The sequence below is a fragment of the Aspergillus steynii genome (assembly GCF_002849105.1).
Source record: "Aspergillus steynii IBT 23096 chromosome Unknown P170scaffold_3, whole genome shotgun sequence".
Classification (NCBI taxonomy): domain Eukaryota; kingdom Fungi; phylum Ascomycota; class Eurotiomycetes; order Eurotiales; family Aspergillaceae; genus Aspergillus; species Aspergillus steynii.
In genome coordinates this window covers 1,760,104-1,773,781 of record NW_020194400.1, presented here as the reverse complement: position 1 = coordinate 1,773,781, position 13,678 = coordinate 1,760,104, and the positions used below count along the sequence as shown (strand labels likewise).

Sequence of the window (13,678 nt, the reverse complement as noted above, 5' to 3'; positions counted from 1 at the left end):
TCAAACACCCATTCATAATAACACCTACAGCTGATCATCTTCCTATCATCAACGGGGCCCGCATATTCTTTCACCTAGCCTTCCCTGGATCCAACTATCCTGGAGCATTGATGTGCATGGGGTTCTTCCGTTAAAGTGCATAGGGAGCTGGTTTTCGTCAGCACATGTTCTCAACGCAAGGATCAGGATCTCGATTCTACTTGGTGGAGTGGCAAGACCTTTGAGACTTCCTTTTGACTTATCTACTGCAAAGCCACCGGTTTTCCCGTTTTTGTAATCATCAGACTCGGCCTTGTTTGTATGCAGCGAAGGGCGCACCTGCCATTCAGCAATCATCAAGAAGAGTCTTATGAATTCACGAGTTCGAGCAATATCGTCGATAGATATTGGACTGTCGATCCTCAAGAATTTATAAAGGAAGGTTTTCGAGTCATTAAACTTGTCATCGGCGCTTTGCCAGCTTCTTAAGTATCAATTGTTATTTCCATTTCCTATACTGTCGCTTGTATCCTTCTCCATTGTCAAAGCGGTGCCCCTTAAATCTTGATCTAATTACATTCGCAAACATTTTCGTTGGCCGTGCAATTGAATACAATGTCATCCTCTGTTCACTTCAAGTTCAAGTCTCAGAAAGAACCCTCCAGGGTAACCTTTGATGGCACCGGTATCTCTGTCTTTGAATTGAAACGCGAGATCATCAATCAGAGTAGGCTCGGCGATGGAACTGACTTCGAGTTGTCGATATATAACGAGGATACTGGGGAAGGTGAGTCCTGTGAATTGAGCGATTCTCCCGCTTTGTTTCATCCTGTCAGGCCCGTGCAAAAAATGTATCCATAAAGCCTGCGAGCTCGTGGACCAGTAACCAGGCCATCGAAAAGAGTAGGGGGAAGGGAACAAATGGAACGAACCATGCAAGCTAACCAATATTCCTTGTCCTAGAATACGATGATGATACTACCATCATACCCCGTTCCACTGCTGTCATCGCCCGAAGGTTGCCTGCCTCCCGACCTGGGAAAGGTGGTGCTGCCCGCTATGTGTCGGGGAAAATGCCCGTGAATGCTAGGAACGCCCCTCGTCATGACCAGCCTTCGTCGACCCGAACAGCCTCTGGTCCTAGCAATACAGTCAGCAATGGTGTTCAGGAACTCAATAATGCTCAAACCGAGGAGGAGAAGATCAATGCGCTATTCAACCTGCAAGCTAACCAGTGGAGGGAGCAGCAACAGGAGATGGCGAAGTAAGTGTGTATTCTGGCGGCGTAAGGTCTAGAGAACTCACGGTTTTTTTTTTTTTCTTTCTTCCAGTGTCACGCCTGTCCCTTTTGGTCGGGGCAGAGGTAAACCAATCAATGTCCCTGATCATCCACCGCCACCCGGCTATCTTTGCTACCGATGTCGAGAAAAAGGTGTGTCTCCTCGTGCGTCGTGTTTCGACCACAGGCTAATTCATTTACAGGACACTGGATCCAAGCGTGTCCAACAAATAATGACCCGAAATTTGATGGGAAGTACAGGGTCAAGAGATCCACTGGTATCCCTCGCTCTCTCCAGACCAAGGTCGAGAAGCCGGAGACAATCGCCATGGATGGGTCTAGTGAAGACATGAGAAATACTGGTGTGATGGTCAACGCTGACGGAGACTTTGTCATCGCAAAGCCAGACAAGGCAGCGTGGGAGCTCTACCAAGAGAAGGCCAAAGCGTCCGCCGCCGCCGCCGCCGAGGCAGCAGCAGCAGAATACAGCAAAGAGCTGCAAGCTCGAGGGTTGGAATGCCCCATTGACAAACGGATGCTCTTAGAGCCCACGAAAACTCCATGCTGCCAAAGAACCTACTGCAATGATTGCATTACGAATGCCTTAATAGAGAGCGATTTCGTCTGTCCTGGATGTTCCACGGAGGGAGTCTTACTCGATAATCTCTCCGCGGACGACCAGGCCGTTGCCAAGATAAAGGCCTATGAGACCGAAAAGGCAGAGTCCAAAAAGGAAAAGGAAAAGCAAATTTCTCACGAGGGCCTACCAACAAATATGAGTTCTGCTCCAGGCGATGCCGCAGTCACGATACCTGCCCCGACTCTACCTAGCCAAGGGGCACAGGTAGACTCGAAAAAGAGACATGCCGAAGCTGAGCATTCCGGTACGGCTGCCGAAGAACCCAATGCGAACACTTCGTCAAAGAAACTCAAAACCGACAACATTCAAGCGACCGGCGAGATGCGCACTTCGCAGAACCAAAATCTCAATGGTTCTTCTTCGGCTCTACCTTTCGGCCAGCAGATGTCTTTCCCCGGCCTCGGTTTCATGCAGGCTCCCGGTATTCCCGCGATGTCGTTTCCTGACCCTGGGTACGTTGAGGATGGAATGGGGTTTATAAACAACCCAATGGGTTTAAATCCGACCGCCAACTTCCCGAATGCCATGGATCAAGCCTGGAACCCCATGAACACACTAGGCTTCAATTCCCTTCAAGGTGGGCCTTACGGTGACGCTGTAAGTGGCGCAATGCACGGTGGATACGGTGCGGCTGGTATGTATAATGATGTTGGAGATACGCCTAGTAATATGTTCCCCATGTCTACAATGATGGCACATAACCCTGGGTTTTCCCAGGGACCGGGCATGGGTCATTTCTCGAACCAGCAGCGAACCACGTTCAGCACCCCGTATGCGAGGGAAGAGGATACGGCTTACTTTCGCCAACCTGTCAATCCTCAGAGACACCAGGCAAGACACCGGAGGATAAGACCCAGTGATTATCGAGAGCTTTGAACTGACAGAATTCCGTGGCAATTCTTACAAATGGGTAGGTGCCTCTCGGGCACTCTTGGTTTGCGCCGTGCGATGGTGGTGTATGTTTTATCTTCTGTACAACTTATCTTCCTGTAACATTTCGACTCTTGCATGCATGTCTTGACAAGAATACTGCCGGGTCACCCGACACCACATTGGGAAAGTATCTGCGTTGGGTCTTCTTCTAGCTACGGTTGTTGTCATTGTCATTGCTTTTATAGTTAATTGGGAAGGTGGGTAGGGTGAACAAACCATTAAAAAAAAAAAAGCAAGAAAGAAAGAAAGAAAGAAACAATAGAAGAAAATCATAACAAAAAAGAGGGCCATCACCAACTAACTGATTAGTTAACTGGTTAATTTTCATGCATTTGTAATTAGTCAAGAGTGCCTTTCTTAGGATGTATTGTGCCTGGAACATTGATGATAGTCAGGTGATATATCATGTTGTGGCGGATCCTCGACCCCCGAACTTCCGACTTGCTGACTCCTACCTCTTATGATCTAAAGCAAGTTCACCCAAAACGCCATTCATAAAACCCGACAGTAACCATAACAACGCCTTTCCCTCGAACTCTGCAGGTCATCTCTTTTACCTCATCGATCAGTTGTTGGACTAGTCTAGATCGCAGTTGCCTTTCTGACTTATTCAACCACCCGACTTAAACCAGTCTCGCGAAATTTTACCCATCAATCATCAGCCTAAGGCAGCCCTCATAATGGCCAAGCTTTTGAATAACCACAGTAGTATCTCTAATCAGTTACAACGGTCTTCCAATATGAATCCTCAATCCACCATACTCGCAAGCTGCTACAGTGTCAACACAACGACTCCGGTGGTTGATGGGTTTCACTACTGCACTACGTTGGGGGCTGGTAAGTAGCACGTCATTGAACCCTATAATCTATGTAGATGCTATCGACGGCATGCTGATGTTGCATGGTCCCCCATCAATTAGGAGCACAGTGGCATCCCTGAGGTTCCCTCAGGGTCGAAAACTCCTATCCAAAGCCCTCCCCCGGAGCCCTGTCTCAACCCCGAGACTGGGCGTGGCTTTCCGGTTGCTAATTCACCGGAACATAGAGGGGAGGCCGCGCAAACCATCCCGGAAGAGTGTGAGAGGCTCTTTTGCGACAAACTGTCTGCTATTTTCCTTGGTGAGGGGAGAATTTCGAGACAGGAGTCGCTGGGGGTGGGTGCGCACCCGACCAGTTCAAACGATTACTCGGGGCGCGAGCATAGACAAATTCAAACCTGGTTCGAAGTACTGGATTACACAAGTGATTGCGTATACCGAGGATTTGTCACCGATATGAATGATGACGAGCGAACACTCTTCGTATTCTTCGGGCACGATGAACTAGGACAAGGTCTCAAAACAGGGTACGTGGATGAAAGGACTGTTATGTGTGCCTGACGCGCTCTTTCTATTCTACATACATACTCGACCCAGATGCTCACAGCCAACAGTCTCATAGCTCTTTTCGAGCTGGCCAATATTTCTAGCTTTGCTTGTTCACAGATTGTGGCATGCGTTCCTCGCTCCCAAGATGCAACCGAGCTCGCGGTCATCAGGAACTTAGGATGGTGCGGGTTTGCCCTGTCGACATTGCAGCCCTGGTGTGACGAACATATATCTGAACCTTGCCTGAGTACCCGATGGCTATTCTTGAGCGCCGAAGTTTGATTTGATTTGATTCGATTTGATTTGATTTCCCCCCCTCCTTCTCCATCATCCCACGTAGTAGCTACTAAGCTAAGAATAGCCGGGTGGTGCCAAGACCCACCCCGGCGGTGCATGACCTCAGCGTGACACACGTAGCCAGGAAGCTTTGCACGTTCCCCATCCTTCCAAGTCCTCCTACGGATTTCTCCGTAATCTTTTTGTGACCCATTCCGTACTTGCCCGAGTAGGCATCTTCAATACCAGGTGTTCCTATGTTCCCCAAGTTCCTGCTCCCACCTTTCCGCCGCAGGGAGCACGGCGTGGGCTGGTCGTCGGTGAAGATAGACTCCAGATCCTCAATGGATAACGGCAGAGCCGACGCCAAATACTTGAAAGGCCATGTTTCTTATATTCGCTGCTCCCGCTGCGCAACGGACCTGTGCTTGACCTCCCAGATCATCAGTAAGGGTTTCACTGGCCGTCATGGACGCGCATATCTGGTGTCTGCCGAACCAGAGGCCTGCGCCGTTTCGGTGAACGCAACATCATCGCCGACAGTTTCGCTTCCGAATACCATCATTCAAAAGCCTGTGCCGCGCCAGCTTGTCACCGGGTCCCACACGGTCAGCGATATTACTTGTGCCTTCTGTGGAAGCGTTCTTGGTTGGAAATATGTTGCAGCCGAAGAGGAATCACAGCGTTACAAAGTCGGCAAGTTCATTCTGGAAACTAGGAGGATCATGACAGCGTCATCTTGGGAGTCTGCAACTTATGTTGACTCGCCGGCACTCCCCAAATCACCGGGAGCCGCGGATATAGAACCGAAAGCGTCAGAAGTTCCCGTGGAATTCGACAGCCAAGATGAAGACGAATGCGAGGATTTGTTTGCGGGAATCTGGAGCCCTGGTTTGGCTGTATGCCGGAGAAGCCGCAAACTCGATCGGCCGTCGGTTTTTGGTCTCAGCTCCCCTTAGATCCCTATCTGGCCAGCGCTACACCTAAGCCGTCATAATCGGCTCTACTTGTTCATGCCAACGAGCTCATGGTTCTCGGTATATATACTAATTTGCTGATTGTCCCAACTTCGGGGTATCATGGTTAATAGTAATGGTAGTGATAATGACTAGGATGAATGCCAAAGAATCAAATCTTTAACGGTACAAGAATGCTGGGGGTATCGTTGTTTGAACCTTTCATCCTGCCATGACAGTGCAAGCCAATATCATTCATTGTGCCCGTATGTATGTGTTCTGCATAGGTCAACTATTGTTTGCGGGTGAACCAGGGGCAGGATTAATTGGGAGAGAATCGGATTAAGCAAACCCACGAAACGTAACTGACCATGGATTGGAACGGAACATGATCACAGATACACAATGACCATGGTGTTCCAGGAGCCCCGATCAATCAACTGTATTGCTACCCTTTCGTGTCCTTTTTGCATTGCCTTCAGGGCTCCCTTCATGAGCCAGACGCTTGTGTGGCAAGTCATTTCGATGAGATGCCTGGCCATCGGCTGGCTTCCGCTTGACAAAGGCAGACAGGTCGTTGGCATTTTTTGTAACGGTATCCAGTTTTGCCTGTTTCTCGGAAGGAGATTGCCCCATCATTTGGCCTAGAAGGCCCTTGAGGACCGCTTCACCTTTCTCATCGTCTTCAAATGAGACTGGTCGGCTGCGAATATCGACGAGCTGCAAGACAGTAAGACTTCTATTCGATAGCAGGAAAGACCTCGAGATAAGGGGGACATGAAATAAAACTTACTCTTTGCTCCATATCAGCTATGATTTCTTTCACATTGGCTATTTTTCTTTTCATAGCCGTGGTTTTGTCTTCATCTCGAGAGCTTTCGCAATCAAGTTTGGCCTGCTCCTGAGCCATTCTAACACGGCAGCTTTCAATAGCCTTTTCCATCTGGAATGCTGCGTCCTTCCTCATTTCCTCATCAATCTGGCCACGCTGATCCTGATTCTCCTCGCCTTCGAGATCATCGTTTCCCTTTTGGACCGATGCAAACTCCAAGGCAAGTGAGAGTTTGTAGTGGCATTCGGCAATAGAGGGGTCTTCTATTGAGAATAAAGCCTGGCGCAGACCAAGGGCAGTTTTCAGGTCGGCAACTGCATCCATGAATCGTTCGGCTTCCAAGGAAATTTCCGCCTGTAAATCATACGTATCGGCAAGCCTCTCCTTCAGGTGGCGGAGGGTTGGCGATAGGTCGGTCGACTTTCCTTTCCCGCTTTCGTCATCGATCGAGGTGAGTTTCTTGTGGTAAAGTATGCGGGCCAGATCAAGAACTTCAAAAGCATTGGCAAAATCGTCATCGTCATCGGCGTTATTGGCTTCTTGACCATTGTCTTCTTCTTCCGAATCCGAGTCGTCGAAGTTTTCGTCACCGGTGAACTGGAAAAACGGCTTGTTCTCAGCCGATCCAGAGGGCGCATTGTCTGCGACCGCTCCCTTCGGCGCCAATCCACTAGCGATTGCTCTTTCAATGGGGTTCTCGCCACTCATCGTTGCTGTCTCTTGGGCTGATGCGCTTGGCTGGGACTTGGTTTCACCGGCCACCTTGGAGCCAAGGACGTCGCTCTTGCTCACGGCAACATTGTAGAGGGCTTTGCCGTAGGCGAATAAGAGGTCGGCGTTGTCCAGTGACAATTCCCCGTTCAGCCTGGCTTGAAGCTCGGTAGCCTCGGAATAAATCTCGGCCGCAGAATCGAAATCTTTCAGGGCATCTTTGGCAGCGGCTCGCTCAATCAGGCTCTCTAGCTGCGCACGAGGGGTTTCAGGCGGGGCACCGGGTTGAGTCGGGTTGGCGTTCTTTTGAACATCCTCGGCCATGGTGGGAACTATTGGAAGGGCGATTCGATCTATTCAAAGGGGGGGAGGAGGTGGAGGAGGAAGACGGAGGGACGGACAGGCTGGGGGTTTGCGGAAGGAAAGAAGACTGGAAGTTCTGGAACCGTCGCGGGTCGCGTCGCGTGGCTCCGCGTCTTGGCTCTTAACTTTACCTAACAAGTTAAATTAATGAATGCCCTGGACTCCTAACTCTACCACTCCGTTCATTTGCTCCTGGGAAGGAGCAGGCCCAGAACATGGATTCAGACCCTGTCCCTTCGTCGTCACCGGCCTTTGGGACGCCGGTGCATCCTTTTCGAAAGAACAAGCCCAATCCGCTGTCTACCAGGACTTCGATCCTTCCGATTCTACTCCCGTCCTCAACTCTTCGACCTGTCGCTTTCCGTACCTTCACCCGGAAACATAACCTGACAATATCATCCGCTGCACTTCAGACTCTCGCCACTTTCGTGGGTAAGAACTGTGGCTCGGGATGGCGCGAAGAAGGCCTTGCGGAGCGAGTTCTCGACGAGGTCGCGAAAAGCTGGAAAAAGGCCGGGGGTGGGGTTATTGTTGAAGAGGGAAAGGGGGCATCCTTGAAGGCTATCTTGCAGGCTCTGGAAGGGAACATGAGTGGTGGCAGGGTCGTCCTAGGTAGAGTCCCCACCGCCGACACCAGCCTGACGGGGATAGCAGGTCGAAATGGAAAGACGATGCCCTCCCCCTCGGCATTACAAGATGAAAAGGAGGATGAGGATATGGAGCTATTGCTTCATCCTCGACATTGGACTAGGATTGTTGATGCATTCGACATTCCACGCTTGACCTACAATGCCGACAAAAGATATTTCGAGATCGTCAAGTCGGAACCGAGCCTCTTCCCATCACCGGCACGGAACATTACTCTGTTTCGGGATCGTTACAACATCATATACCAGCGTTTGCTTCGGAATGAATCATTCCAAACGTCTCTCGGCTTGCCAACCGCGCCTTCTTCGCGACAGCAATGCTATCGGCTCACACCTATTGCGAATCTGCTCGGCAGAAATGGCACCTCCCATTTACTGCTAGGGTTACTTTCTGTATCGCCTACGGGTGAACTCACTCTCAGCGATCTCACAGGCAGTATTGCCGTGGAACTGAGTCATGCACACCTAATACCCGAGGATGGGGCTTGGTTTGCTCCGGGTATGATTGTTCTCGTAGATGGCATCTACGAGGAGGAAGAGAACATCAAAGGGTCAACACTGGGTGGAAACAGCGGAATCGGCGGCACCATCGGGGGTAGGTTTGTTGGTGTTTCCATCTGCGGACCGCCCTGTGAGCGGCGGGATACGTCTTTTGGGACCAGTGTCCGGGAAGGTGGCGGCGAAGTCAGCTCCAGTGGAGGGCTTGGGTGGGTTGACTTCCTAGGTCTTGGGAGTGAGCGTGCCCGAGGCCCACGCATGAGACAGGTTCAGGCTAGATGTCTTGAGCATGTGCGCGATGGCTTTGAACCCCCGAATCGATTCAAGTTGGCCGTCATGTCCGAGGTGAACCTAGACAATATGAAGGTTGCGGATGCGCTCCGAAGACTTTTTGGGATTTACAACGACCTCCCTCCTGGTGAGCGCCCAATGGTTTTCATTCTCATTGGGAACTTCGTCCGGCAAGCCACGGTCAGTGGCGGCGGTCAGGCTGGGAGCATTGAGTATAAGGAGTATTTCGATTCGCTCGCAGGGATTTTGTCCGATTTCCCTTCATTATTACAGCGCTCTACGTTCGTTTTTGTACCAGGCGACAATGACCCTTGGTCGTCTGCCTTCTCGGCTGGCGCTGCTTCTCCCGTTCCCCGACAAGCAATCCCCGAGCTTTTCACCTCGAGGATAAGGCGTGCTTTCGCTACGGCTAATGCCGAGTCGGATCATTCCCAGGGTGCTGAGCCTGTCGGCGAGGCTATTTGGACCTCGAACCCATCCCGTCTCACTCTTTTCGGGCCGGTTCATGACATTGCCATATTTCGCGACGACGTTTCCGGCAGGCTCAGACGTTGCTCGCTGGGCGTGTCGCAAAATGCAGAGCATTCCGGTACAGCAATGGACGGGGACTTGGAGAGTAGATTACATCCTGCGCCTGAAGGCAATGGGGAGACCCGTCCAGCAAATGTCAAATCCCATCCGGCTTCGGCGCTTCGAATGGCCCGCAAACTTGTCAAAACAATTCTAGATCAGGGTACTCTTTCACCCTTCCCTCTTTCGCTGCGGCCCGTGCTTTGGGATCACGCATCCTCGTTGCAATTGTATCCACTACCAACCGGGCTCATTCTAGCGGACGCCGAGGCGGCACCGTTTTGTATGACATATGAAGGATGTCATGTGATGAACCCTGGGAAGTTGATTCCTGAGATCAATTTGCCTTACATGCAATGGGTCGAATATGATGCTCTGAAGAATCGAGGGAGAGTAAGAGAAGAACGCTACTAGATCACCTCTCCATGCGTCTGCCACCGGGCCTGATGTGTAAACACAGATTACGTATCTAATGAATGACTATTGTTACCTATGATCATGAGAAGCTACTTTGATTTTGGATAATTGGAATATGCTCGTAATCAAACATCTGATTTAATAGTCTAGTTGTCGAATTTAATCCATGTGTTCCTCTCCACTACTCCTCCATCTTTGTTTACATGGGGTAAAAGAGGCGACAGTTTACGTGGAGGTGAAATAAGGACAAATGGGCTCCAACCAGCTACTGATGCAACGTGCAGCACACAACCAAGCCATCATATCTGTGGTATTAAGGGGAAAGAGACACTATTTGACAAATACTTAAAGATACATCTGCCCACCCATCAAGTTGCATGATGTACGACCAAAAAGCGGTTTTGAGACAGAGGCGAACACATTCATTCATTCCTCAATCAATCATGATTATATCTGCATTAGATGACCCGGAGGCAGCATCGGTCTCGGGGGGTACATTCTTGTTGCTCATTCTGGTGACCGGTACAGCCGGCATCGCAGGCCCATTTCCTGTGTTTTCAGAGCCAGCCTGCTCACTGGCTCGGGGCTGTATCGAATCGCCTGAGCCAGCTGCTTTTGCTTCGAGATCATATTTTGTTGCCAAATTGTTTCGACCGCTGGTAAGCCATCTGTCAAGCTCTAATATGAAGTTCCCAACCTTTTCAGCCTCAGCGACGACCCCACTCCCGAGTCCTTTCCACCCGTCCCCCTTGGAGTTGAATAGTCTAGTTTTAAAATCAGACTCGAGCGGTTTATTAGCAGAGGGGTCCTGCGGACTATTCACGTCACGGAGGATCCAGACCATTTGGGTTTTGTGACCGCCGGATTTTAATTGAAAGCGCACATTCTGGTTTGGATAGTGAATAATGAAAGTGCTTGCATTGCGGACAATCACCTGCATCTTCAGGTGCTCTTGGTGAAATCGGTTGGTCGTGGTCAGGTCGAAAGCTTGCATGAGGGGCAGTGTAAGCGAAAGAAGTTCCGTGACAGTGTCGATGCTGGTGTCGGCAGAGGAATTATTCAGAATGGATGTTAAGGGTCCCTGGATGCGGCGATGAGGATTTGCACAACCAAAATTTATACTCAGGTGCAAATAGAACATGGGATGTGTTTGAGATGAAACATCGGCGGGATCTGCATTTGTGCGAGAGAGCGTTTGAATATCAATGTGAGAGGATAGACTCCTTTCGGGGCCATATGCGAAAGCAATCCGTGACAAAGACAAAGACTGTGGAGCCATCCTTCTGCGTTGAAGAGTCTCGAAGATCGACAAAACACATTCAAGTCGCTGCAAATTTTCCATCAGGCTAATAATCACCGGACGGCCAGGTGGAGCAAGAAGACGAATAGCAAAGCCACGGCCTCGTCGCAAGAAGACTAATGAGCGATCCCACTTCGTGCTCAACGAACTAAAAGCCTTTGCAGGAATAAGTAAACTGCCGTAGGCCACCATTATGGCGACTTTGCTACGGGGTTCAACCCCATGGAAAGCAAGGCGGATCGTATCCTTAATCAAGCCCTTTGTCTTTGACCCACCAGGTAACGCTAGCTGGAATGACGATGGGAGGCTTGCTGGGTTATACCGAATGTAAACGTCTGGGACTTGAAAACCCGATCCCAAGGCCAACTTATGCAAAGGTGGACGGAAAGAGAAAGACTGCAAGCCTGCCATATAGCGCGCATTGGCATAAATAGCCAAGATACCGGAAAGACAGTGCCCTATATCGGCAAAGGACGCGTAGCTGATCTGCTCTTGCAAAGGAAACAGGGTTCTGCTGATAATCTGGGCCGTGCGAGGCATAGACTGATCCAGCGTTCCGATGTCGTGTGTTGGAGGTCCCTCTGTCGACGTCGGTGGCAAAAGTTGAATTACCCACCAGTTATCGCCATCCATGCTACTTGTAGCTGCCACAATCCAGTTGCGCTCCCAAAATGGGTGCCAGAAGAATGAAAACCGTATAACGTTGACCGGAAACACTCTTCGGACATCAATTTTAAGCCCTCTTGGATTGACGGGCTCGAAGCCAAGCAGTCTGACATGGGTTTCGATCTCTTCAATAGCCGCAATACAACGCAGCCGAGAGACACGGGAAACAATATCATCGGCCGTCGTTCTTTCGGGGCTTCTCTCGCCTTCCGGTCGTTCAAGAGCACTAGGCCGAGCCGATAGAACTATCGCCCCTGACATAGGTTCAATAGAAACCCGGAGATACCTTGAGGAGGTGAGCTGAACATCGAGTTGACAATCCCCGGGCTCGATTCCAGTCAGCTGAGTTTGCAAATTGAGCATCCCAGCTGCGAAAAGAAAGCTCTGGCTCAGTATGTTATGCGCAGAAAACAGAATATGAGACGTATGCAGTGCAATAACGCTTCGGAGGGCGCTTTCCATGGAAAGGTTGACGGTGTCAAACTCAACATCAGCACTGTCGATCTCTTGTCCATCTCGTAACCAACGCAGTCCCAAATATGGAATACCGTGGCTGTGGCCTAGACTTCGCCGGTGACCCCTCTTTACCCCTATCTCAAGCCAGCTCTTTGTACCAGACTTGAGAGCCCAGTAGTGCACAACCAGCGTTCTGTGCAACAATTCAATGCGCAAAACATTTGACCAGAGGCCTCTTGCCAATTCAAGGGCTTGCTTAAACAGGATGTTGATCTTATTAGTCAGTACCAGACTATGAAGAAGATCAAAGCACCCAGTCAAGCCACCATTCCTAAGGGTGTCATTGATTTTGCTTTCGAGGTCGTTGAACATCCGGCCTTGTGGAACCGATGCTGACGGGTGGAAAAGGAAGCGAATGTCAACAAAATAGAACTGAGAGGATTCATCCGCTTCCCCTATCGAAAGATCGAGCTCAAACTCGCCAAGTACAATGAATGTGACACGGCCATCATGGATATGAAAAGTTTGAAGGGGTCGGGGAACGATGTCACATAATGATAGTCGCGCGCTAAGGATTCTGTCGATTTTTCTTAGTTTTTTGAGGGTGCACTTGGCCGTCAAAGGTCTTGGGGGTTTGTAGCCAGGCTACATGATCGTGAGTTAGGATCAACTTGAGCTCAGTAGTAGGGATGGGAATGAAACACACATCTGGCATTGACATGATTTTGGCCTTTGACAAGACTTCCAATGCCGTTTTTAGATCCGGATTTGCCACCTGAGCCTGGACGAGATTCCGCTTCAAATCCCCGATCCACTGCAAAGCAGATACATAGGATTGGTGACGAGAGCGAATGAAGTTTTGTAAGTCAATTAGCTTACTGACATCAGCCGCCTGTCGGCTCCACTGTGAGAGAACGAGGAGTTTTATAAATTCAGCTCGTTTGGCATGAGCGAATTCTAGAACTCGAACTTTCTTCTGTATATTTTCGGAAGACTGGTTTCCCGATAGTTTTCCATTGGCGGGTATCGCGAGCGTGTTGCCATCGTGAGACGGAATCTGGATCTCTGCCAATTCCGTTATCAAGTCAGACAGATCGTTCCAGCACTGCTGCACAGATCTGTTGACCAAAGTCGAGAATGGGAAAAAGCCCTGAGTTATATGCGGCAGGTCTGGAACCCTGCCATTCACCCTCAACGCAAATTTGGTCGAAGGTGCCTTGTGTTCCCGGTTTCCATGGCCTGCTCCCTGAGACACCCCGTTCGTATAGGCAGGACTCTTATTTAGACCAGCAGGCATTGCTCCTTGGTTGGTACCACCAGGAGAAGTGGACATGCCATTCCTGGCATCTGTTCCCTGCTCAGCTCTAACGATACTAGCATTGTCCATGATGACGCCCGGCATATCTGGGCTCGCGCTCGCAGCTATCCCAAAACCCCCCTCCTTTCACACCCTGGACGGTTCCGAATAATCCGACAACTAAAATGCTTGTACAAGCC

At 50.1% G+C, this 13,678-nt stretch overlaps 7 protein-coding genes across 7 annotated transcripts; 4 read left to right on the top strand and 3 right to left on the bottom strand.

Moving 5' to 3' along the window:
• Window positions 1-594: 594 nt before the first annotated feature.
• P170DRAFT_353463 (cleavage polyadenylation factor subunit MPE1) lies at window positions 595-2,774 on the top strand (the record flags this gene model as incomplete). Its single annotated transcript, XM_024843981.1, has 4 exons — window positions 595-766; window positions 943-1,243; window positions 1,311-1,411; window positions 1,462-2,774. 4 exons carry the CDS (start codon window positions 595-597, stop codon window positions 2,772-2,774), a joined length of 1,887 nt encoding a protein of 628 aa, XP_024705803.1.
• Window positions 2,711-3,249, bottom strand: P170DRAFT_146077 (uncharacterized protein). Its single transcript, XM_024842498.1, has 2 exons — window positions 3,048-3,249; window positions 2,711-2,983 (listed from the first exon to the last, which is right to left on the bottom strand). The coding sequence occupies exons 1-2, from the start codon at window positions 3,211-3,213 to the stop codon at window positions 2,862-2,864; spliced, it is 288 nt and encodes a 95-aa protein (XP_024705802.1). The 5' UTR covers window positions 3,214-3,249; the 3' UTR covers window positions 2,711-2,861.
• A 262-nt stretch (window positions 3,250-3,511) lies between these two features.
• P170DRAFT_355770 (ornithine decarboxylase antizyme) lies at window positions 3,512-4,480 on the top strand (the record flags this gene model as incomplete). The annotated part of the gene is made up of 3 exons (XM_024844109.1): window positions 3,512-3,672; window positions 3,760-4,176; window positions 4,264-4,480. 3 exons carry the CDS (start codon window positions 3,512-3,514, stop codon window positions 4,478-4,480), a joined length of 795 nt encoding a protein of 264 aa, XP_024705801.1.
• A 344-nt stretch (window positions 4,481-4,824) lies between these two features.
• On the top strand, window positions 4,825-5,331 carry P170DRAFT_322545 (yippee/mis18 family protein; the record flags this gene model as incomplete). The annotated part of the gene is made up of 1 exon (XM_024843324.1): window positions 4,825-5,331. A coding segment is annotated over one exon (507 nt), but the record flags the coding sequence as incomplete, so codon positions are not given.
• A 178-nt stretch (window positions 5,332-5,509) lies between these two features.
• P170DRAFT_405634 (uncharacterized protein) lies at window positions 5,510-7,381 on the bottom strand. The gene is made up of 2 exons (XM_024846591.1): window positions 6,224-7,381; window positions 5,510-6,150 (listed from the first exon to the last, which is right to left on the bottom strand). The coding sequence occupies exons 1-2, from the start codon at window positions 7,295-7,297 to the stop codon at window positions 5,863-5,865; spliced, it is 1,362 nt and encodes a 453-aa protein (XP_024705799.1). The 5' UTR covers window positions 7,298-7,381; the 3' UTR covers window positions 5,510-5,862.
• Window positions 7,382-7,487: 106 nt separating this feature from the next.
• On the top strand, window positions 7,488-9,845 carry P170DRAFT_463685 (DNA polymerase epsilon noncatalytic subunit). Its single transcript, XM_024852182.1, has one exon. The coding sequence runs from the start codon at window positions 7,552-7,554 to the stop codon at window positions 9,754-9,756; it is 2,205 nt and encodes a 734-aa protein (XP_024705798.1). The 5' UTR covers window positions 7,488-7,551; the 3' UTR covers window positions 9,757-9,845.
• Window positions 9,846-10,192: 347 nt separating this feature from the next.
• P170DRAFT_474044 (mediator of RNA polymerase II transcription subunit 14) lies at window positions 10,193-13,568 on the bottom strand (the record flags this gene model as incomplete). Its single annotated transcript, XM_024853101.1, has 2 exons — window positions 10,193-12,826; window positions 12,888-13,568. 2 exons carry the CDS (start codon window positions 13,566-13,568, stop codon window positions 10,193-10,195), a joined length of 3,315 nt encoding a protein of 1,104 aa, XP_024705797.1.
• Between the last annotated feature and the right edge of the window lie 110 nt (window positions 13,569-13,678).

Bases quoted from the DNA above. Each gene is read 5' to 3' on its own strand.
- P170DRAFT_146077 (XM_024842498.1), bottom strand. From the start codon at position 3,213: ATGTTCCAGGCACAATACATCCTAAGAAAGGCACTCTTGACTAATTAC. The intron at 2,984-3,047 runs GTTTGTTCACCC...CAACAACCGTAG, and splicing joins TTGCTTTTTTTTTTTTAATG to CTAGAAGAAGACCCAACGCA.
- P170DRAFT_405634 (XM_024846591.1), bottom strand. From the start codon at position 7,297: ATGGCCGAGGATGTTCAAAAGAACGCCAACCCGACTCAACCCGGTGCC. The intron at 6,151-6,223 runs GTAAGTTTTATT...ACTGTCTTGCAG, and splicing joins TAGCTGATATGGAGCAAAGA to CTCGTCGATATTCGCAGCCG.
- P170DRAFT_463685 (XM_024852182.1), top strand. From the start codon at position 7,552: ATGGATTCAGACCCTGTCCCTTCGTCGTCACCGGCCTTTGGGACGCCG.